Source organism: Poromitra crassiceps (genome assembly GCF_964638095.1).
Source record: "Poromitra crassiceps genome assembly, chromosome: 5".
NCBI lineage: Eukaryota > Metazoa > Chordata > Actinopteri > Beryciformes > Melamphaidae > Poromitra > Poromitra crassiceps.
In genome coordinates this window covers 63,077,324-63,102,323 of record NC_139642.1, presented here as the reverse complement: position 1 = coordinate 63,102,323, position 25,000 = coordinate 63,077,324, and the positions used below count along the sequence as shown (strand labels likewise).

General features: G+C 46.9%; 1 protein-coding gene across 2 annotated transcripts in view; it reads left to right on the top strand.

The window, feature by feature from the left end:
• Window positions 1–2,786: 2,786 nt before the first annotated feature.
• The window catches only part of fat3a (FAT atypical cadherin 3a), a gene marked incomplete at both ends in the record, with an annotated part of 251,969 nt that continues 229,755 nt past the window's right edge, over window positions 2,787–25,000 (top strand). For both annotated transcript variants that reach the window (XM_083637169.1, XM_083637168.1), the window contains one exon: window positions 2,787–6,096. In XM_083637169.1, the coding sequence (XP_083493295.1) occupies window positions 2,787–6,096 (3,310 nt within the window). The remainder of the gene's footprint in view (window positions 6,097–25,000) is intronic.

Sequence of the window (25,000 nt, the reverse complement as noted above, 5' to 3'; positions counted from 1 at the left end):
TCCACGTAAAGGACCCCGAAGCGGACACACGGTAGACCACCAACCCCCATCTGATAAGATTTCTTGTAAAGTGTAGTGAGTGAAACGTAATGTTCTCTCTCTTTTTTAGTTTGAATTGCTGTTATTGACTTATTCAACACACTGTGTGTGAACATCTATTGAATATCTACCACTATGTAAACAAACCACTGCATGAATCAATGTCAAAGATATACAGTCGGGAGCATATATACCATAGTTAGCCTATAATAGTATAAGGAGCCATCCACATAAATGCTATGTTAAAAGGGAAAAATGTCAAAGACACAAAAAAAGCATAGACTTGACAAGACACTTGGCTTTTTGGTGGACACACATGAGGTGTCGCAGGGATCAAACCCGTGACCGCATACGAGGTCCCAGGCCATCCTGCAGGGATCAGGGATTTTGGCTTCAGTTCCCCCTTTCCCTGATTTCCAAATCCAAGTTCCCCCTTTCCCTGATTTCCAAATCCAAGTTCCCCCTTTCCCTGATTTCCGAATCCAAGTTCCCCCTTTCCCTGATTTCCGAATCCAAGTTCCCCCTTTCCCTGATTTCCAAATCAAAGTTCCCCCTTTCCCTGATTTCCAAATCAAAGTTCCCCCTTTCCCTGATTTCCAAATCCATGTTCCCCCTTTCCCTGATTTCCAAATCCAAGTTCCCCCTTTCCCTGATTTCCGAATCCAAGTTCCCCCTTTCCCTGATTTCCAAATCGAAGTTCCCCCTTTCCCTGATTTCCAAATCAAAGTTCCCCCTTTCCCTGATTTCCAAATCCATGTTCCCCCTTTCCCTGATTTCCAAATCAAAGTTCCCCCTTTCCCTGATTTCCAAATCGAAGTTCCCCCTTTACCTGACTACAAAATTTTGCTTAGAAAACTGCAAGAGAAAACGAGCATAATGCAACGAATGAACGATAATCCACCTCTTGAAGAATATCACATGACAAAATAAGAAATGGAGTGAACAAGTTGCAATTATTGCCTACTGTGCTGAGCAGATTTCTTTTGAACGTTTCATTTATTTTCACAAGTTATTCTTACATTTCTCTATGCCCCCCTTTCTCTCAAGTACCCCCTTGTAGTACCTGCACGTACTCCTAGGGGGACCCCGGTTTGGGAAGCATTGCCCTTAGAGGTTTCCAGAGATGTGCTGACCCAGTAGAGCGCTGAGTTGGACTATTCTCAGAGACACTTTCAAGAAGGGAAGACATCCCAACACACACACACACACACACACACACAACTGAAGATTTGACAATGTGATGACAGTTTAAGGTCAGATGAAAATAGCGTTGTGTTGTTTTTGGCAGCTCTCTCCTTTGTTCCCCGCATGGCTGATGCGTCGTATTTAAATACGGGCTTCCATGGCGGTTTGCATTGTTTCAGCTGAGGTGGTTTGGCAACACTTAACATTTCTCTTCTCTTCAGGTCAGAAGTTAGACAGAGAAAGAAGTTAGTGTTCCTCGCAAAAAACTGTGTGTTTATGTGTGTTGGTGAGCGTTTGTATATTGGTGTGTGTGTGTGTGTGTGTGTGTGTGTGTGTGTGTTTGAGCAGTGTGTTATTAGCAGCATGTACGACGCTGTATTCCCGTCCGGCCCTCCGTGCGCTGCCTGCGGTGGAAAGTGGCGAGTCATCAGAATGCAGAGCGCTGTGGCGCTCCTATCGCCACAACATGGCACTTACCGGATCACACTTCCTCCCAGTGCCCGGATTGGCACATATTTGTGGCTGCTTCCTTCAGAATAGTCTTTCTTTTCTTTTTTTAAAGAGAGTGAACAAAATCCGACTCTGAGCTCTAAAACCCATCTGGCTTTTTTACCTCTGAAGATACAACCTGCTTTTGAAACAACATAGTGTACAGTAGCTGTTCTCTCCTGTATTTCAGGAAAAGGGTTATGTTGGGGTCATTGTGGCAGGCTGTTATTCTGTGCTCTGCAGGGCGAGTTGTGTTGTCTTTGGTGTGTGTTCTGGTGCCGTTACACTCCGCTTTGCTAGCCGTGCAATTATTTTGTTCCTTCCTAAACCACCTCTGGTTTTTCTGAAACTTGCAATTGACTGTCAGTGTCCACAGAGTCCATACATACAGGGGGATGATGTCAGCCTTCATTTCGGTTGCCCGGTAACTGTGCACCCCGTCGTACCCCTCCCCCTCCCCCTCCCCCTCCCCCTCCCCCTCCCCCTCCCCCTCCCCCTCGCACTTCCAATCAATCTCTGTGTCGTGATCCAATGGATAATTAGTAGCCTGTCAGGCCAGAGAGTTCAAAGGTCAAGTCGTGGATACGTGGCATGGCTTTTGTTGCTGTAAAACACCCTCCCCCTGTGGCTAACCGTTCTCTCTCTCTCTCTCTCTCTCTCTCCCTCTCTCTGTCTCTGTGTCTCTAGTGTAGTGTCACATCACATCAACAATGCAGCCTAATGAGGGAGAAGGAGTAGATGTCATTTGAAGGATTTTAATGAGATACATAATTGATTTTTTTTTGTGGGAACAATATTTCACACAAATTATTAATCAAAGTAGAGTTTTTAATACATCTTAAAACATGTTTGGATGGGTCTTTTAAGTTTAATAGTCTTAGAATGATATGAATATGGCATGAGGTTCAGTTAGCTTTGCACAGAAACAGCCGGTAGAAATACTTTTTTTTACTTTTATACGTTTGAGTACATTTCAGAACCTATACTTTTGTAAATCCCTCCCTTCTGTGGCTAACTGTTCTCTCTCTCGCTCTGTTTTTCTCTCTTGTGTTTCAGGACGGAGTGATGATGGAATGGATGTGAACATGGGCCAGTGGGCAGGTGTGCGGGCCCCTCTCCTCGGCCTGGCCCTGCTGCTGTTGCTGCTGCTCTTCCAGCCGCCGCCCTGCCGCGGCCAGGACCCTCAGGGGTCCCCCCAGCATGGCCCTGGCTTCACTTTCACTCAGGCTGTGTACCACGCCACGGTGTACGAGAACTCGGCGGCGCGCACCTACGCCAACAGTAAAGTGAAGATGGGCATCCGCCTGGCCATGCGCTCCTGGGACATCCGCTACAGAATCACCTCGGGCGACGATGACGGCTTCTTCAAAGCCGAGGAGTACGTGCTGGGCGACTTCTGCTTCCTGCGCATAAGGACTAAGGGGGGCAATGCGGCCATCTTGAACCGGGAGATTCAGGATAATTACGTGTTGACGGTGAAGGCCTCCGTCAAAGGGGAGGCCCTCCTCGAAACCTGGGCCAAAGTCAGTATCCAGGTCTTGGATATGAATGACCTCCGACCTTTGTTCTCCCCCACCACGTATTCCGTTACCATTGCGGAGAGCACCCCTCTCAGGACTAGCATAGCACAAGTCACTGCCACCGATGCGGATATTGGCTCCAACGGGGAGTTTTACTACTTCTTTAAGGAGAAAATGGAGCTCTTCACAGTGCATCCAACCAGCGGGGTGGTTTCCCTCAGCGGGAAGCTCAATGTGGACGAGCAGAACCGATACGACTTGGAGATCCAGGCGGTGGACCGAGGCATGAAGCTCTATGGAAATAACGGGGTCAGCAGCACAGCCAAGCTCTTTGTCCATGTGGAGCGTGTGAATGAGCATGTCCCGGCGATGAGTGTGGTAACCCACATCCCCTCGTGGTTGGATAAAGACCCTGTGTACGCCGTGGTCACTGTGGAAGATCTGGATGAAGGTTTAAATGGAGAAATAGACTCGGTGGACATTGTGGCTGGAGACCCCTCTGAGCAGTTTTCCCTAGAAAGATCTGAAGACGGCGAGTTTGCAATAAAGGCCTCCGAGTCAGTAGACTGGGAGAGTTACCCTAATGGCTATAACCTCACACTGCAGGCTAAAGACAGGGGCACCCCACAGAAGTTCTCTGCTGTCAAGGTTGTCCACCTTATGGTCAGGAAGTCCCAGACCGTAGATCCTAAATTTGAAAAGGAGTCTTATGAAATTAGTCTGAATGAAATTTCACCCCCAGGGACGATAGTCGAGGCTGTTAAAATCAGCCCAGAGCCTGACGATGCAGAGTATATCCTGACCCCTTCAGCAGATTCGGCCTACTTCCAGATGAACACGTTAACGGGTGTCATCTCCACCGCCCGCTGGTTCACCCAGGCGTCCCAGGGTGCCTTTAATCTCGAGGTCTTGGAAGTCGATAGTAAGCTCAGAGTGAAAGTCCGGGTCACCGTTGAGGATGCTAATGACAACACCCCAACATTTGCTCAATCATCTTATGAGGTTTTTGTCAATGAGAGTGTGCCGGTTGGGACCAATGTTCTAACGGTCTCGGCGGTGGACGATGATAGAGGAGAAAATGGATACATAACTTACAGCATTTCCAGTCTTCAGCTCCTACCCTTCAAAATCAACCAGTTCACCGGTATCATCAGCACCACTAAAGAGTTGGACTTTGAATCGTCATCAGAGAGCTTTGCGTTTGTGGTCCGGGCGTCTGACTGGGGGTCACCTTACAGGCGAGAAAGTGAAGTCAATGTAACAATCCACCTGGAGAATGTGAATGATAACCAGCCCTTGTTTGAGAAGGTAGCATGTCAGGGGGTGGTTTCTAGGGATTTTCCAGTGGATGAAGTGATCACCACAATGTCTGCAATCGATATAGATGAATTAGAGCTAGTGAAATATAAGATACTTTCAGGGAACGAATGGGGGTTCTTCGACCTCAACCCTGATTCAGGGGTACTTACACTGCGACGGCCCCTTGCAACTGCCAGTCCAAAGAATGGGGTTTTTAGTCTCAAAATAACTGCCACAGATGGTGAGAACTTTTCTGATCCTATGTTTGTTAACATCTCAATTGTTCATGGGAAATCTCCTCCTAAAAGCTTCAACTGCAAAGAGACCAGGGTAGCCCAAAAGTTAGCTGAAAAGTTACTCAAAAAGTCCAAAGCTAGCACCAAGCCCAAAATCGAGGAAGGTTTTATTGACCTTTTCTCTGTCAATCGACAAACCCCGCAGTTTGATAAAGCCCTCCCCACAGATATAGCAGTGCGGGAAGATGTGAAGGTCGGCTCCAGTGTTTTCAAGGTCACTGCCTACGATGGGGATGCAGGTTTCAATGGTCAGATCCTCTACTCCATTTCAGATGGAAACACAGACAGCTGTTTTACCATTGACATGGAGACTGGCCTTATCAGTGTCTTCCTGCCCATGGACAGAGAGAAGAGAGATCGCTATCTCCTCAACTTCACTATCTTTGACCTCGGCTCGCCACAGAAAGCTGCCTGGCGTTTGCTTACTGTCTACATAGAGGACGCCAATGATAACGCACCCCAGTTTGTGCAAGAAGGAGGCTACAGAACTGTCCTACTAGAAAACACGGCCATAGGCACTGATGTCATCCAGGTCGAGGCCACTGACAAAGATCTTGGACCTAATGGGGAGATTATATATTCTGTTTTGACCAGCACCACCCAATTTGGTATCAACAGCACTAACGGTATAGTCTATGTTGCCGGGCAGCTAGACAGAGAGTTTGTCTCTGCTTTCAACCTGAAAATTGAGGCTCGAGACAAGGCAGAGAAAGGGAACCAGAGGTTCTCTGTGACCTCTCTGAAGATCACATTGGAGGATGTCAACGACTGTCCCCCGCTGTTCATCCCCAGTGTCTACAATGCCAGGGCTCTGGAAGATCTTCCAGTTGGAACTGTTGTGGCCTGGTTGGAAACCCAGGATCCAGATCTGGGGTTGGGAGGCCAGGTCCGGTACTCCCTAGTCAATGACTACAACGGGAAGTTTGAGGTGGACAAAACCAGCGGGGCTATTTGGCTGACCAAGGAGCTGGACTACGAGACCCAGCAGTTCTACAACCTTACCGTGAGGGCTAAGGACAAGGGGAGACCTGTCTCTCTCCTCTCCGTCACCTTTGTGGAGCTGGAGGTGGTGGACGTGAATGAAAACCTTTACGCTCCATACTTCTCCCACTTCGCCTTGACGGGAACAGTTAAGGAGAACGCACGAATGGGAACTACCGTCCTCCAAGTCACCGCCCAAGACGACGACGTCGGCCGAGACGGAGAGATCCAGTACTCCATCCGTGACGGGAGCGGGCTAGGCCGCTTCGCCATTGACGACGAGATGGGTAAGTTCCCTCTGAACATCTTCTAAACGCATGCTTTTGATTCATCTTGCTTTATTCTTGGGATTTACGAGCGTTTGAAATTGGACAGACTGGAACACAGTTCGTTACGTTTAATGTGCTGTTCATCCTCTTAAGCTGATTAACTTGTCTGTGTATAATGGTACTGGACCTTATAAGTCTTGTCTGGACTGTGATGAGGGAGAGTGAGATTCTCTGGACAGCCTGTCCAGCCGCTGACAAAGAGTCTAATTGTGGATCAGGCTGCTCGGTGTGGGATATGGGAGTTCTTAAAAAGCTTTAGACCGGTGATTTATGAGCTTAGCTTGAGTCTGGAAGAGCTTCACTGCCAGATTGAATTACCCCACTGAACTCTTTATTTGCCTTTAGTCCAGTTGTCATGTCAGTTCTGCCTGAGGTGGTAGGTCCCCTCCCTGTCCCCTTCAGTCTCTCTGGCTATTCAGTCTCTCTGGCTATGGCCTGGAGACACCTGGACAGTTTGGACAGGGCCTGTCTGATGTCCCACTTTGAGGTATTCTGGCTCTGAAGTCCAGTCGGCCAGGCCCGCTTCCTTCCACTTTAATAGGTGGTGGTGACACAACTGAGTAGAGCTGTTTTTAAATAATTTATATGGGGGGAAAAAACACCAAAATTATCTCGTTCCAGCTTCTTAAATGTGAATATTGTCTGGTTTCTTTAGTCTTCTCTGACAGTAAAAAGATGATGCGACTGTTGATCAGGACAAAATAAGACATTTGAGGACATCATCAGACCAAACGACTAATGGATTAGTCAAGAAAATAATCTTCGGATGAATCGATAATGAAATGAACCGTTAGTTGCAGGCCTACAAGAGAGTTGAGGCGGAAAGAAAGAAACGAGGGTTACTAGTAGGTGCTATTATGACCTTGGCATGCTGAGTGATCTGCCTCATGTTACTAGTTCTAGTATGACCTTGGCATGCTGAGTGATCTGCCTCATGTCGGCCCATGATTTATGGGGATGTGCAGTCTCTACTTGAACTGAGGAAGGTTTAGAGGAGAGCAGAGGACAGAGAGGAAACAACAGTGAAACCGCATCCCCTCGTCTCCGAGGGCGATGGTAAATTATCTTGATGCCTTCGAATTGCCTTTAGATCCCCAGCAAGCCTCGCTCCCCACACGAGTGATTCTTCATCCCATTCTGGGAATGTGTTGTGGAATGAGAATGGGAGAACAGTCAGTCCATGTCCTCTGGTCTTCTATACTGCTTAGCTAGAGGAGGAGTCCTTGAAACTCTGCTAGAGACTTTTTTACCAAGGTCTTTTTGCTTTTGTCATTTCAATTGCCAGGCCGACTGCAAATTTGTTGGTAATTGACCTGCCTGCTAAATAGGAAAATAATTAAAATAAATTAAAGTGCTTCACAGTCTAGTGTGCTTTTTCTTCTCCTTTGGGGAAAAGCTCAGTAAACAGCAAGTGCTTGTTTACTGATAATGTTTCTTCGCCCTATATATATATATATATATATATATATATATATATAAACTATCATGCTAGTTTTCAAATAATGATCATGTCAAACAATGTTGTTGATGGATTGTTTGGCAGGTTGCACTCTTGGCATTGCCCAGATTCTTGAAGGATTTGAGATATTTCACAGGGTGTGGAGAGAAAAATGGATTTCGACCTGTCAGCTCCACTCAAACTTTAACCAGGGAGGCAAATAATCAACCTCCAAATATACTTTTCAAACTGATGCTCTGAAGTGCTGCAGTGCTACTGCTTACCATGGCAAAAAGAAGTTTCATTTAGTCGACACTGGGCTTTCTCTCTCTCACTTGCTAATTGCTCTGAGATCCCACATTCTAGTGCTGAACTGTCAAATAAAAAGGCTGTTTATCCCCCAGCAAGAAAACCTCCTTAGTGGGAAAAAGAGTCATTGTTAATAAGTCGTAATATGAGTCCTGGTCATTGGGAGCTGCGTGTGTGTGTGTGTGTGTGTGTGTGTGTGTGTGTGTGTGTGTGTGTGCGCGTGCGTCTGTCTGTCTGTCTGTCTGTCTGTGTGCATGCGTGCGTGTGTGCGTGCGCGCTTGCGCGTGTGAGGTAGGGTGGGCGGCGGCGCGCCTGATTGCTAAACTTGTTACTGATTTGGGATTTTGGGGGAAATATGTATACAGTCAATGGGCTCCGCTCACTTTGACACTTAAGGATGAAACAGGTCCCAAGAAGAAGAAATATGCTTCCCAATTTCAGTCCACTTGGTGCGAGACCTTCCCGTTTCTAAACGCTAGCCACATCAGCCAACACCATGCGTTTAGCAAGTTGTTTTAGTTGTCGTTTTAGATGTTGACTTTTGATCACATCTTTTATAGGCTACATTTTGTATGTTTATTTTACCAATAGTATTATTTATTTTACTGTGAGCCCTGATTTTAAAACTAATTAAAAGTAATTTACTTTATTTATTCTATTAATTTGTGGTGTTATTTGGCATGGGGGGGGGGGATGTTGAGGGTAGGCCATTCACAGATACCCCAGAAAATCTGTCTCTTTTTCACAGCCCAATGTTGGCAGGTATATATGGCAACTAAGATCTACAGCTTTTGATCAAATTGCTCCACGGCCAAAGAGGTCAGTTGTGATCCTGCTGTGTTATTACATTTAATAGGAGCTAGAACTTCTTTTCTGAACCCACGGCCTTTATCCATCTCAGAGTCAGAGGTCCAGATTGTGTTGTGGGTTCTCTGGCTGAGCCCAAAGCCTTTTCATTTGATTTGAACCGCGTTTAGATGCCATTGTGTGTGGTGGGCTGCTGCAGAGATGTGAAGTAACTAAGTACAAATACTTTGTTACTGTACTTAAGAAGGATTTTCAGGCTGACTGAGTATTTATCTGTCTGACAACTTGTTACTTTCACTCCCTACATTTTAACACAAATATCTGTCTTGCACTCTCCCAGTTTTCATGCATTGTACCTAGATAATTTTACAATTTACCACCTGGTCGGAAACTCCGCTAATAACATTATTGTAATAATAACAGTCTTGTGTGGAGTAATACAACAGTCGCAAATATGCCTAACGTTACTACCGCTATGCTTATGGTCATGGAACATTGTTTGACTGAGTGCAGTTAGCTGCAGTGGTGAGACTGCCTAATATAACGTTAGCTTGATGCTATATGCGGCTAACTAATATATTTACATTTATATAAATTACCACCCAGCTCCACTAATAACGTTACCGTCTCGTGTTGATAATGTGTAACAGTCGTAAATATACTAACGTAACTACTGTTATGTTTATGGAACATTGTGTGACTGTTCAGTTTGGTCAACTCCAGGTATTACACGGTACCGGGGAGAAGGCTCTGACTGCAGTTAGCTGCCGTGAGACCTCACATTATTAAAACGGTAGCTTGATGCTAATCACGGCTAACTAAAATGTATTTACATTTATAGAAATTACCACCCAGCTCCACTAATAACGTTACCGTCTTGTGTGGATAATGAATGTAACAGTCGTAAATATGCCTAACATTACGGTTATGCTCATGGAACATTATTTGACTGTTCAGTTTGGTCAACCCCAGGCATTACACGGTACCGTACAATACAGGAGAAGCAGGGTAGTTCCTAACGTGAATATCCTCATCCATTTCCCTGCAGCCAATGTAAGCCAAAAGACGACCAAACATGCCACAATAACATGCGATAATTCATCCAGAATCCTTCCTGGGCATCTCGAGGCTGATCTGACCGATAAATTGTCCAGGTTGCCGTTTTCAAGTGACTTTTATGAGTTTCCGTTACAAAGCAACGAACAGCTCTGCTGTTGCCAGGCAGCTGCTTGTGCGCGTGCGAGTATGGTGCCCGCACGCCAGCTCGTCCTGGCTCGCAGCATAATGCTGTTGTGTTTCTGACTTGGATTGTGGTCGTTTTGATTCATCAAAATGTTCCAAATCCTTACTGTACTGTACAGTCAACCTAGTGACATCATCTACTGTACTGTACAGTCAACCTAGTGACATCATCTACTGTACTGTACAGTCAACCTAGTGACATCATCTACTGTACTGTACAGTCAACCTAGTGACATCATCTAGCAGCGCCCTAGTTGGCGAAAAGGTCAAATCTAGGTCAATTTCAAACTTGAAAGCAGTGTCCTGAAATGCAAATGAACTAGAGTCATGTGATCAAATGTTTCATGGCCTCTTTAGGTAAATAATATGTACATGTCATTTCTCCATCTCTGCTTAGCTGTTGGACAGAAAGCACCTGGACAATAGAGGAGGGAGATAACCTGTTATGGCCTGGGCTGAGGCAGAGGTCAAGTGTCAGGGTCAGAGGTCATTGAAGGGTCAGGCTAGCTGTTAGAAGCCAGTTGAAGAGGATAGCTCTCTGGGAGGTTGTTAGCAGCCAGTTGAAGAGGAGGAGGTCTCTGGGAGGTTGAGTACATCCAGAGGCTGCAGGTCAGCATTACACCCTCAATTCTAAAAATAGTGGCAGAGGAAAAACAAGAAGGAGGTTTGAGAATCAGGGGCCGAGCGTAAGTGATATTTGACTAACTTTACAGGAGAGCCAAAACAAAAAATCACCATACTTTGTCCTGAATTTGTTGATTAAATTAAATCAAAAAATAACAACGGTGGGGGGGGGGGGGGGGGGTTGGGGGATTGTTTGCCCCATTATTTTTGGTTCTCGCTTAAACCAAATATTTGATGGTCACTCAGGATTCTCTGGAAGACTTTTTGGTTTGGTTCGAGCCTTAAAACTCGTTATATTTGGATTTAAAAGTCACGTGCCTGTTTAGCTCTATATGAAAACCTATAAACAAGTGGATGACAACAATGTTTGTCAATGTTTTGATATTCATTGAAAAAAGTATTTTTCTATCTTGGAAGAAATGAATGAGGGCCTGAAGTATTTGGGGCCAAAAGGGCGTAATTCTGCTCCAAATAGTTCAGTGTGGTCAGCTTCCATTTGATATATGGAACTCATTTTTGCCCAAAAATGTCACATACTTGTCTGGTTCTCAGCCCTCGGGGAAAAAAATCGAGTCAGAAACCTCACGCTAGAGCAGCAATATTACACTATAAAGCCAATAAAAATACATTAAAAAAATGTTAAACACTTTATATGCAATTACGTTTTGACAGAGACTGATTTAACTTGTACGCAAGAGACAAAATACGATGTGGAGCAATCTACAAGCAGCACGTGACGTTGTGAAATACAGTAAATGTGTACAAACAGCACGCACGCACACACACACACACACACACACACACACACACACACACACACACACACACACACACACACACACACACACACACACACGTTAACCTGGTGTGCTTGTCCCAAGGTGATGAACAGGAGCGAGGTGGAGGGGAGGATTTATGGACCTTGTTAGCCCGGCCTTGGCAAGCCTCATAAATCAGCCCCGAGCTGCTGGAAACACTACAAACACAATTACTACTTAAAGAGCATTATCCTGCCCTCTGCCCACACACACACAGACACACACACACACACACACACACACACACACACACACACACAGAGCCGTCTCGGTGTTGAACACGAACATGCCAAGCACATGTCAGAGCAGCGTGTTATTAGCATGTTTCTTCATGACAGGACTAAACACTCATCCATTTTAGGGCTGACCCAAATGCTTCGAAGCTTCGATGCCGTTGGTAATCGATTTCCAACTCAGTATCCGAATGCTTTGTTTTTCTTCTTACATTTCTTTTGAAATAGTAATCCAACATTATTCATTATGCATCAACATAAATTATTATTACTTGTTATCTTAGACAAGGACATTGTGCCTGTGACATATCAGTGCCACAGCTCTCGTCTAACGTACCTAACCAGCACTGAAGCTGTGACAGTACCGGAGCCTACTGTACGTATGAGAAACTTACATTTGTATGGGTTATGGCTGTAATTTATACATTTTTAAATCCATTTTTTAAGTCCAATTCTTCTCCTCGCCTCTCATTGTTGTCATTGTCCCGCAACCGAAGCTTCAAATCTATTTGAATACTTGTCACTCAAGCTTGGAAGCCCAAATATGGTATTCGGGGACAGCCCGATGTTTACAGCTCTTTGTGAAGCAGCCTGTAAAGGACTCTGCCCTGTGTGTTCTTTGTGAAGCAGCCTGTAAATGACTCTGCCCTGTGTGTTCTTTGTGAAGCAGCCTGTAAAGGACTCTGCCCTGTGTGTGTTCTTTGTGAAGCAGCCTGTAAAGGACTCGGCCCTGTGTGTGTTCTTTGTGAAGCAGCCTGTAAAGGACATGCTATGATCTCATCTTTCCGTGACTTTTTCCAAATTTAGGCTTCAAAAGCTCACGTTTTCACAATTGTAACACACGAAGATTGAAAATGCATGTTTGCATTTTTCTACCTGAAACACACACCCGCAATTTGAGTAGCCTACAAGTCTGCAGAAGGCAGCAGCTGAAAGACAGAGAAAGTCTCCCTCTATACTTGCTTGCAGCTTGTAGTGTGGGGTTGTTAGCAGCAGTCTCCTGGGTGCTTGCAGCTTGCAGTGTGGGGTTGTTAGCAGCAGTCTCCTGGGTGCTTGCATCTTGCAGTGTGGGGTTGTTAGCAGCAGTCTCCTGGGTGCTTGCAGCTTCCAGCGTGGGGTTGTTAGCAGCAGTCTCCTAGGCGTTTGCAGCTTGTAGCGTGGGGTTGTTAGCAGCAGTCTCCTGGGTGCTTGCAGCTTGCAGTGTGGGGTTGTTAGCAGCAGTCTCCTGGGTGCTTGCAGCTTGTAGCGTGGGGTTGTTAGCAGCAGTCTCCTGGGTGCTTGCAGCTTGTAGCGTGGGGTTGTTAGCAGCAGTCTCCTGGGTGCTTGCAGCTTGTAGCGTGGGGTTGTTAGCAGCAGTCTCCTGGGTGCTTGCAGCTTGTAGCGTGGGGTTGTTAGCAGCAGTCTCCTGGGCGCTTGCAGCTTGTAGCGTGGGGTTGTTAGCAGCAGTCTCCTGGGTGCTTGCAGCTTGTAGCGTGGGGTTGTTAGCAGCAGTCTCCTGGGTGCTTGCAGCTTGTAGCGTGGGGTTGTTAGCAGCAGTCTCCTGGGTGCTTGCAGCTTGTAGCATGGGGTTGTTAGCAGCAGTCTCCTGGGTGCTTGCAGCTTGTAGCGTGGGGTTGTTAGCAGCAGTCTCCTGGGTGCTTGCAGCTTGTAGCGTGGGGTTGTTAGCAGCAGTCTCCTGGGTGCTTGCAGCTTGTAGCGTGGGGTTGTTAGCAGCAGTCTCCTGGGTGCTTGCAGCTTGTAGCGTGGGGTTGTTAGCAGCAGTCTCCTGGGTGCTTGCAGCTTGTAGCGTGGGGTTGTTAGCAGCAGTCTCCTGGGTGCTTGCAGCTTGTAGCGTGGGGTTGTTAGCAGCAGTCTCCTGGGTGCTTGCAGCTTGTAGCGTGGGGTTGTTAGCAGCAGTCTCCTGGGTGCTTGCAGCTTGCAGTGTGGGGTTGTTAGCAGCAGTCTCCTGGGTGCTTGCAGCTTGTAGCGTGGGGTTGTTAGCAGCAGTCTCCTGGGTGCTTGCAGCTTGTAGTGTGGGGTTGTTAGCAGCAGTCTCCTGGGCGCTTGCAGCTTGTAGCGTGGGGTTGTTAGCAGCAGTCTCCTGGGTGCTTGCAGCTTGTAGCGTGGGGTTGTTAGCAGCAGTCTCCTGGGCGCTTGCAGCTTGTAGCGTGGGGTTGTTAGCAGCAGTCTCCTGGGTGCTTGCAGCTTGTAGCGTGGGGTTGTTAGCAGCAGTCTCCTGGGTGCTTGCAGCTTGTAGCGTGGGGTTGTTAGCAGCAGTCTCCTGGGTGCTTGCAGCTTGTAGCGTGGGGTTGTTAGCAGCAGTCTCCTGGGTGCTTGCAGCTTGTAGCGTGGGGTTGTTAGCAGCAGTCTCCTGGGTGCTTGCAGCTTGTAGCGTGGGGTTGTTAGCAGCAGTCTCCTGGGTGCTTGCAGCTTGTAGCGTGGGGTTGTTAGCAGCAGTCTCCTGGGCGCTTGCAGCTTGTAGCGTGGGGTTGTTAGCAGCAGTCTCCTGGGTGCTTGCAGCTTGTAGCGTGGGGTTGTTAGCAGCAGTCTCCTGGGTGCTTGCAGCTTGTAGCGTGGGGTTGTTAGCAGCAGTCTCCTGGGTGCTTGCAGCTTGTAGCGTGGGGTTGTTAGCAGCAGTCTCCTGGGCGCTTGCAGCTTGTAGCGTGGGGTTGTTAGCAGCAGTCTCCTGGGTGCTTGCAGCTTGTAGCGTGGGGTTGTTAGCAGCAGTCTCCTGGGTGCTTGCAGCTTGTAGCGTGGGGTTGTTAGCAGCAGTCTCCTGGGTGCTTGCAGCTTGTAGCGTGGGGTTGTTAGCAGCAGTCTCCTGGGCGCTTGCAGCTTGTAGCGTGGGGTTGTTAGCAGCAGTCTCCTGGGTGCTTGCAGCTTGTAGCGTGGGGTTGTTAGCAGCAGTCTCCTGGGTGCTTGCAGCTTGTAGCGTGGGGTTGTTAGCAGCAGTCTCCTGGGTGCTTGCAGCTTGTAGCGTGGGGTTGTTAGCAGCAGTCTCCTGGGCGCTTGCAGCTTGTAGCGTGGGGTTGTTAGCAGCAGTCTCCTGGGTGCTTGCAGCTTGTAGCGTGGGGTTGTTAGCAGCAGTCTCCTGGGTGCTTGCAGCTTGTAGCGTGGGGTTGTTAGCAGCAGTCTCCTGGGCGCTTGCAGCTTGTAGCGTGGGGTTGTTAGCAGCAGTCTCCTGGGCGCTTGCAGCTTGTAGCGTGGGGTTGTTAGCAGCAGTCTCCTGGGTGCTTGCAGCTTGTAGCGTGGGGTTGTTAGCAGCAGTCTCCTGGGTGCTTGCAGCTTGTAGCGTGGGGTTGTTAGCAGCAGTCTCCTGGGTGCTTGCAGCTTGTAGCGTGGGGTTGTTAGCAGCAGTCTCCTGGGCGCTTGCAGCTTGTAGCGTGGGGTTGTTAGCAGCAGTCTCCTGGGTGCTTGCAGCTTGTAGCGTGGGGTTGTTAGCAGCAGTCTCCTGGGCGCTTGCAGCTTGTAGCGTGGGGTTGTTAGCAGCAGTCTCCTGGGCGCTTGCAGCTTGTAGCGTGGGGTTGTTAGCAGCAGTCTCCTGGGTGCTTGCAGCTTGCAGCGTGGGGTTGTTAGCAGCAGTCTCCTGGGTGCTTGCAGCTTGTAGCGTGGGGTTGTTAGCAGCAGTCTCCTGGGTGCTTGCAGCTTGCAGTGTGGGGTTGTTAGCAGCAGTCTCCTGGGTGCTTGCAGTTTGTAGCGTGGGGTTGTTAGCAGCAGTCTCCTGGGTGCTTGCAGTTTGTAGCGTGGGGTTGTTAGCAGCAGTCTCCTGGGTGCTTGCAGCTTGTAGCGTGGGGTTGTTAGCAGCAGTCTCCTGGGTGCTTGCAGCTTGTAGCGTGGGGTTGTTAGCAGCAGTCTCCTGGGTGCTTGCAGCTTGCAGCGTGGGGTTGTTTGGGTCAGTGAAAACATGGAGGAATGCCGTGACAGCGCTCCGGAGATTCCTCAGTCAGAGAGAGGAGTCTGGACGTCTGAAGTGTGGTCGCATTTTGGTTTTGATCAGAGTTCTGAGGGAAACTTGATCCAACATGGTCGACCTGTTTGCAGAACATGCAGAAACTAAATCGCGGTGAATGGGTAAATTGTAAGATATTGAATATTGGCACAAAAATATTGTCTGTCAGCAGCTTTATACAGAAAAAAGAAAAGAAAAGAAAAGAAAAGAAAGGCCTCCAAAAGCCCAACTGAGACGAACTCCGGGTGCTGGAAATCCTTGAAAACGCTTCATTTTAATGTGATATTTTCAAGCTTTGAAAAGTGCTTGGATTTTCAAGAATGTGCTGGAAACTGGTGACATTGTAATTGTATTTCAATGTGCCTCCCTTCTGTAGAATGCACTCACTAATCATCATTTTGGTTGATTTGATGTGATAAAGACGTGAAATAATCATTTTGAGTGTGTGTGTGCGTGTGCGCGTGTGTGTGTGTGTGTGTGTGTGCGCGCGTGCGTGTGCGCGTGTGTGTGTGTGTGCGCGCGTGCGTGTGCGTGTGTGTGTGTGTGTGTGGATGTATTGGGCCTGTACTTGCTGTAACAGGATAGGCTTAACAGCAGCCATCAGACACCTTACCTCTCCACTCTGTGCTGCACCAAACTCTTCACATCCACACTTCATCACAGAACTACTGAGTACTGGAACCAACCACTGGGTCGGAGTGGGGGGGGGGGGGGGTACTGGAACCAACCACTGGGTCGGAGTGGGGGGGGGGGGGTACTGGAACCAACCACTGGGTCGGAGTGGGGGGGGGGGGTGGGAGTACTGGAACCAACCACTGGCTGAGGAGAGAGGGGGGGGGGGAGGTGAAGAGGAGAATTCATGGCTCCCAATTCTACAGGCATTATTTTTGAATGGGCGGGGCTAACCCCTCATCTTTGTTTCCCAACAAAGCAGCTTTGTGGAGAGTGTTGAATGTGAAGCGGTGATTAAACAACACACATACAGAAACACAGGCCCCGCCTCTTTAGGCTGATATAGAGACACTGCGTAACGCGTCATCATTCAGAAGCCACGCCCAAGACGGGGGAAAACAGAACCCCCCCTCCAATCCTGGCGTTCTCCTATGTCACGTGCATGGTTGCGTGTTGCACAAAAAGATCGTATATACGGAAGATGAACACTCCAACTTACTTCCTTGACAGCTAGATCCACATTTTTCTTCTCGACAATTCTCAATGGCTTCCTTGTTTTGCTCGGGAGTACAAAAAAACTTTAACTGGCGATTTTTTACATTTGTTGTCTGCGCAGCCCCACCACACAACAGCTTTTAGTTAGCTATGTTTAATTCAAGGAAAATGATGCTGGTGTGTGGAAATGAACGGGGCTTTTCCCCCGTGATGGACGTGGCCTATTTCATGCAGTGTCTCTATATCCTCATATAGGACGAATCAGCGTGACGTCACTTGCCACCCAGAAATCCAGAACCCCGCGGCAGTTAATAGTATGAGATGTGCCAAACAAACGTTAATATCTCAAAAACTAGACATCATATCGCTTAGATTTTGACATTCTGAGTGAGAGCAGAATTAGCTCAAGAGTTTGATGTATAATATATGCATGTCATGTTAAAGTTGTGTGAACTGTCGCAGTTTTTAAAATGTAAACAGAGTTAGCCGGCTAGAGTCAGACACACAAGCCTCGCGCCACTTGGTCTCCATAGGGTTCCATTGCCGTTGTCGTGACGCGGTTTGTTTACCAAAATGCTGCTCGGCTGATCCCTCGTATACAGAAGCCAACGCTTAGTTAACAGCAGTTAAACCCAGGCCCCGCCTCTTTAAGCTGACGTATCTTCATCAGGTCAATTCAGACAATCCAGCTTAGTAGAAACAGGCTGATGAGGAAGTGATTCACACAGTGGAGACATGGTGCAGTGCTGCACATGCAGCCATAACCTCATTCAAAAATGCAGCTCCGTTAGGTCACCTGCAGGGGGGGCTCTTTACACTTCCTGAAAGATTCAGCCCAATCACACGTAAAATGGCAGAGCTGTGAGCCTGTGGCCGAAGACAATATTCTGCTCACTCACACAGACAGACAGGCAGACAGGCAGACAGACAGACACACACACACACACACACACACACACACAGACACACACACACACACACACACACACACACACACACACACACACACACACACACACACACACACACACACACAGACACTTGGCATTCTTATATAAGATACTACTGGTTGAAAATGGGCAAAGTGGCCCCTTTAAGTGCTCATCACTTGGGCCAGTGTGCCTCTTCAGCTAGCTGATGATGGCTTGGACAGACTACTTGCTCACACACACACACACACACACACACACAGGCACGCACGCACACACGCGCACGCACGCGCACACACACACACACACACACACACACACACACACACACACACACACACACACACACACACACACACACACACACACACATTTTATTACCATCATTAGTGGATTAATGGGTACATTTATCATAATTGCAGCTTAAGAGAGGGAGCGGCCAGAGCCTTGTACAGTCCTGTGCTAGGGTCCACGTGTCAGCAGCATGTGTGTGTGTGTGTGTGTGTGTGTGTGTGTGTGTGTGTGTGTATGCTTGTGTGTGTGTGTGTTCTCGTACTTGTATCCTATAATAAGAATGTAAAGTGTCTGTGTGTGTGTGAGGGAGGGAGGGAGGGAGGGAGGGAGGGAGCAGAATTGTGTCCGGCCACAGTTATGCCATTTTACATGCGATCGGGCTGAATCTTTCAGGGAGTGTAAAGAGCATTCTGACCTAACGGAGCCGGATTTTATAATTCTGTAATTAGGGCTGACTAAATAGGCAAAAATGGCTAATTAGTGGCCAAAATGCCTCAACACTGGTTCAGCACCATGGAGAGCTCCAGAGTGGAGCAGCACACATTGAGCAGAGTTATAATCAGTGAGAGGCCGGGTTAGGTTTCATATTAGAATTTGGTCAACCCAATCAATCACCAGAATAAAATGTCTAATTAATGTGTGTTAATACGTACAATCTCAACGTAAATTTAAACTTTTAACTTCCGCAAAGTAAACAAATGCCGGGGGGGATGCAAATCGGATAGTCAAACGCAATGCTAATATGCAGTGCTGACCAATTTGGGGCCCGCGGGCTCAGTTTGTTTTGGCCCGCCACGGATTTTTTTTTTTTTTTTTTTTAGATTTTTTATCCAGAATGCAACTCAGGCAAGTTATCAGATATCTGCACTGCTTGCAAAGGGTGGACGAGCTTTTTCATGTGGTGACTTTGTGAAACAGTGTCTGAATGTGGCTGTGGATACTTTGTTCACTCCTGAGATTGCATCCCTGCAAATTGTCATGGCAAATTGTTTACAAAAGATGGACAATAAAGCTGATTTTCAAAGTACCTTGAGGATTTTTCAAGTTGTGAATTAAGTTAAATTTCTCTCTTGATTACAAAGGTTGGAAAATACAACTGTTTTTAACTGGGTGTTTAGTGATTAAATGTTTAAGCTCCCCACAAATGCAGATGTTTTTTTAAATATATATAACAATTTGCAAATTATTACAATTACCAAACATATATAAAGTAGATTATTATATTGAAATGTTATTTTAGATTTAGAATGTTAATTTTCTATAAAACACAATACATTTTAATGTAATTCCACAACGTTTATTTTTGGCCCTCGGCCCTCCACCCAGATTGAGTTTTGGCCCTTCATGGGAAAGAATTTGGGCACCCCTGCTAATATGGTTTGTCCACGTGGGGTAGCCACTATCCAAGATGGTGGACCTGCTCGTGCATCATCCACTGTGGCCAGTTGAGCAGATCAGGCAGATGAGCAGATCCATATACACATATCTAGAAACGTGATCTCATGCAACGTTACTTTGGTTCAGATTCTCAGAAATGTTCATATTCTACGTATCTGTGGATTGCAGTAATATGCAAGGCAGACATTTTATTCTGTCGACGAGGCTGCTTTGGTTTTATGTTCAGGCAAGGGTCAAGGTTATGGATAGTTTAGGGTTAAGGTTTAGAATTAAGATTGGGATTAGCCTACGTTTAGGTTGGTTAAGAAATGAATATGTTATAGTGAGAGACAATATGTGTTGTTTCTCTCATGTCTTGTCTGTGAATAGAATAGAATAGAATTTTCAAATGCCACGCGACCATGTAAAAGCCACTGCTTCATAGTTACATCACACACAAACAGTAAAGCGCATCACGATAAAGCGCATCACACACATTCAGACCACATCACCCGCAGTAAACATAGTGCGATTACAACAAACAACAACTAATTAAAGAAAAGCATTGACGAGACGCACATGAAACCACATCATAGAGTATATCCACAGTACAGCAGGTCCTTATGGACGGTTACCGGAGGGAGATGAGCCTTCTTCTCACTGTGGGAAAGAAGCTGAGGCGGGAGTGGATGTGGGTGAAGTGTCAGCAGCCGTTGGCGTGTGAATAGCTTCCTCCACATCTCTGTCCGGCTGCTTTGTCTCGCTGCATCGGCATGACAAAGGCAGGCAGCAACGCACAGACACACACACACACACACACACACACACACACACACACCACACACACACACACACACACACACACACACACCACACACACACACACCGCACAGACACAGACTAATGAAGACTCACTTCTCACATGCCAGCAAGCCACGCAGATGTAGAATATGTGTGGTGGCCTGCAAAAACACAATCTGACATTTTTCATTTTTTTTTAAATATATTTCCATGAAATAGAAACACTCTCCTATAGCCTATATATACAGTATATAACCCTTTGAATGACTGAGATAGCTTGCCCAGATCAAAAGTTACAAATATTTTAATCTGTATCTGTAAACTCGAATCCAAAACACTGAGTAACCCGTAAAAGAAGTTTGATTTAGGTTCTGCTGTAGGTTCCTAAACAAATGTCACTCGTGCTAGTTTCAGTTTACGTTTCCATGGTATTGACTAGAGCAATTGTGATGTCATCGGTGATAATGCCATCAGTGATGTCATCAGTTGAGCATTAACGATGTCATAGATATTGTGACATCATCAGCGATGTCATAGATTGAATTGTGATGTCATAAATCCTTCCCTGTCGAGGTTATAAAGAGACGACTCCGCACACGCTTTCACTTTTGTTCTCAGTGTCTATATTATGTCTGCTGCCAGCTGTCTCCTATCTGAAGAGCAGTTTCGATGTCCCATCTGTCTGGATGTGTTCACACCATGCGGACACAACTGCAAAAACTATCACTCAGCACTGGGATGTTAATGTCCCATGCCAGTGTCCCATGTGTCAAGAGGTTTTTGACAGAAGACCTAGCTTGCAGGTGAATACTTTCATATCTGAGATGGCTGCTCAGTTCAGAAAGTCAGTGAGTAGTAGGCCTAAGACAGAGGCTGAAGTTGGGCAGATGATCCAGGAGAGACAGCTGAAGATTCAGGAGATCAAACACTCAGTGGAGCTCAGCAAGGAAGATGCAGACAGAGAGATAGCAGACAGTGTGCAGGTCTTCACTGCTCTGATGCAGTCTGTGCAGAGAGGCCAGGCTGAGCTCATTGAGACGATCGAAGAGAAGCAGAAAACAACAGACAGAGGAAGAGAAGCATTGAGGTGGAGCAGCTCTCATGCACTGAACACCACCTCCACCTCCTCCAAAGCTTCCCATCCCTGAACACTCCTCCACCCACCAATGCCCATCACTCATCATATGGGACTGTGATGAGAGCTGTGGAGAAGTTGGAGGAGGCTCTCAGGAAAGAGAGAGTTCCTGTCGTAATGATGGTGGTGAAAACTCCGCCCCTCTGATCATCTCTCCCGTCATTCACACACATTAGACTATGGGGCGGCTATACCTCAGGAGGTAGAGCGGATCGTCCACTAATCGCCTTGGATAAAAGAGGTTGGTGGTTCGATTCCCGCCTCCTCCACTCTGCATGTCGAAGTGTCCTTGGGCAAGACACTGAACCCCGAATTGCTCCCGTTGGTGTGCCAGCCTAGGTAACCTGCCGTCATCGGTGTGTGAATGGGTGAATGTACCTACTGACTGTAAAACGCTTTGGATAAAAGCGCTATATAAATGCAGGCCATTTACCATTTTACCATTTACACTAATTTGTTTTTTGGGGCCGAGGCGTCTATAAGAGGGTGTCTCTCTATGTCTGCCCCCAAGAAAGAAAAAGAAAGTGGACACGTCACTGATGATGTCATACAGTTCTGGAACGGGCCAGCCTGGTTTCCAGGTTCCTACTATTATGATGTCATATATCACCGACAGAGATGGGGACTTCGACTTGGACACAGTGTCTTGAGACTTGACTCGCACTTGAGATTTGGGACTGTTGTACTCTCACTGAAAAATAGCTTAGTTATTATTGCGTGCCTATGTTAGCAACATTTTCCTGTTACCCTGAGTAACGTTAATCTATATCTATTTCTTAGACACCCTCTATATTTGTATTAGTTATTAACTATGAAGGAACGTTTTCATTGTGTTTTGTCATATTGCATCGCCTGTTTAAAGTGATCATAGCAACTAATCAATGCTGATACTGTATGCTAATAGATAAAGGAGTGTGGTAATACAGCACATCATTAGTTTTAGCTATACGGTGTTCTAAACAGACCGCATGGCAGCAGCTGATGGAACGCTTCTTACATCTCTAAAGCCGCCTACAGACTGTCATATTTTAGCAATCTCATAAGTTCATTGCAGGCCACACTGTGCCACTTGGGTCTAATAAACTTGGGTACGACATCAGGTTCGACGTGTGTCGACTGTACGATGATGCCACCTACTGGCTCGCAGGTGAGACGCGCGTCAATACATAAGAGTCTACCATCGTCAGTGTGCGCCCAACGGCACACAGCGTGCATCATCCATCTACGCCACTATAGTGGTAGATGAAGAAAAACTAAATGAGAACGGGCCTTTTCAGAGTGGAATCTATGTGTGGAAAAACATCTCAAGAAGAAGAGAATGTGGACTCGCTCATGGCTCGGGAACCGAGGCCACGATGGGGATGTCAAGTTTGCGACAGAGCTCGAGGTAACGTCGTTATTAGCCTCTACGAGCATTTCTATACTGATACTGTATGAACATGCTGCATTTCTATTGGTTGTTGTCAGACATCGTCGTAGCAGCAGTCACACTGAGATTGTCACGCTAGATTTCTCAGAATTCGTCCTCAGGCTATCTGTGACGATGGCCGTCTTTGAACCTCTCACACTGCAGAGCGCAGTGTGCAGAACGCAGAGCGAGCATTTTTGTAGCCACGACCAAATATATTAGAACGTTTCATTTAGGGCTGTGAATCTTCACTGGCCTCACAATTCGATTCGATTACGATTCAGAGGGCTACGATTCGATTCGATTACGATTATCGATGCATCTCGATGCATCACTTTTTTCCGCAATACATGATTTATTTTTTCTCACTTTCTTTTTTCTCAGTATGGCTACTTTTAAAATAAAAGTGCATTTGGAATTGCATTGTATTATGATCCATAATTAAAATAAACAACTGCATGTACTTCCATTATATTTTATTTGATTATTAAAAAAAAATCACTGCAGGGTGGATCACAGGACAGAATGCATCAGTCTACATCAGAGTGAGCTAACTTTGACTCACTGCAGGGTGGATCACAGAGCAGAATGCATCAGTCTACATCAGAGTGAGCTAACTTTGACTCACTGCAGGGTGGATCACAGAGCAGAATGCATCAGTCTACATCAGAGTGAGCTAACTTTGACACACTGCAGGGTGGATCACAGAGCAGAATGCATCAGTCTGCATCAGAGTGAGCTAACTTTGACTCACTGCAGGGTGGATCACAGAGCAGAATGCATCAGTCTGCATCAGAGTGAGCTAACTTTGACTCACTGCAGGGTGGATCACAGAGCAGAATGCATCAGTCTGCATCAGAGTGAGCTAACTTTGACTCACTGCAGGGTGGATCACAGAGCAGAATGCATCAGTCTGCATCAGAGTGAGCTAACTTTGACTCACTGCAGGGTGGATCACAGAGCAGAATGCATCAGTCTGCATCAGAGTGAGCTAACTTTGACACACTGCAGGGTGGATCACAGAGCAGAATGCATCAGTCTACATCAGAGTGAGCTAACCTTGACACACTGCAGGGTGGATCACAGAGCAGAATGCATCAGTCTACATCAGAGTGAGCTAACTTTGACTCACTGCAGGGTGGATCACAGAGCAGAATGCATCAGTCTACATCAGAGTGAGCTAACTTTGACACACTGCAGGGTGGATCACAGAGCAGAATGCATCAGTCTGCATCAGAGTGAGCTAACTTTGACTCACTGCAGGGTGGATCACAGAGCAGAATGCATCAGTCTGCATCAGAGTGAGCTAACTTTGACTCACTGCAGGGTGGATCACAGAGCAGAATGCATCAGTCTGCATCAGAGTGAGCTAACTTTGACTCACTGCAGGGTGGATCACAGAGCAGAATGCATCAGTCTGCATCAGAGTGAGCTAACTTTGACTCACTGCAGGGTGGATCACAGAGCAGAATGCATCAGTCTGCATCAGAGTGAGCTAACTTTGACTCACTGCAGGGTGGATCACAGAGCAGAATGCATCAGTCTGCATCAGAGTGAGCTAACTTTGACTCACTGCAGGGTGGATCACAGAGCAGAATGCATCAGTCTGCATCAGAGTGAGCTAACTTTGACTCACTGCAGGGTGGATCACAGGACAGAATGCATCAGTCTACATCAGAGTGAGCTAACTTTGACTCACTGCAGGGTGGATCACAGAGCAGAATGCATCAGTCTGCATCAGAGTGAGCTAACTTTGACACACTGCAGGGTGGATCACAGAGCAGAATGCATCAGTCTGCATCAGAGTGATCTAACTTTGACTCACTGCAGGGTGGATCACAGAGCAGAATGCATCAGTCTACATCAGAGTGATCTAACTTTGACTCACTGCAGGGTGGATCACAGAGCAGAATGCATCAGTCTACATCAGAGTGAGCTAACTTTGACTCACTGCAGGGTGGATCACAGAGCAGAATGCATCAGTCTACATCAGAGTGAGCTAACTTTGACTCACTGCAGGGTGGATCACAGGACAGAATGCATCAGTCTGCATCAGAGTGATCTAACTTTGACACACTGCAGGGTGGATCACAGAGCAGAATGCATCAGTCTGCATCAGAGTGAGCTAACTTTGACTCACTGCAGGGTGGATCACAGAGCAGAATGCATCAGTCTACATCAGAGTGAGCTAACTTTGACACACTGCAGGGTGGATCACAGAGCAGAATGCATCAGTCTACATCAGAGTGAGCTAACTTTGACTCACTGCAGGGTGGATCACAGAGCAGAATGCATCAGTCTGCACCAGAGTGAGCTAACTTTGACTCACTGCAGGGTGGATCACAGAGCAGA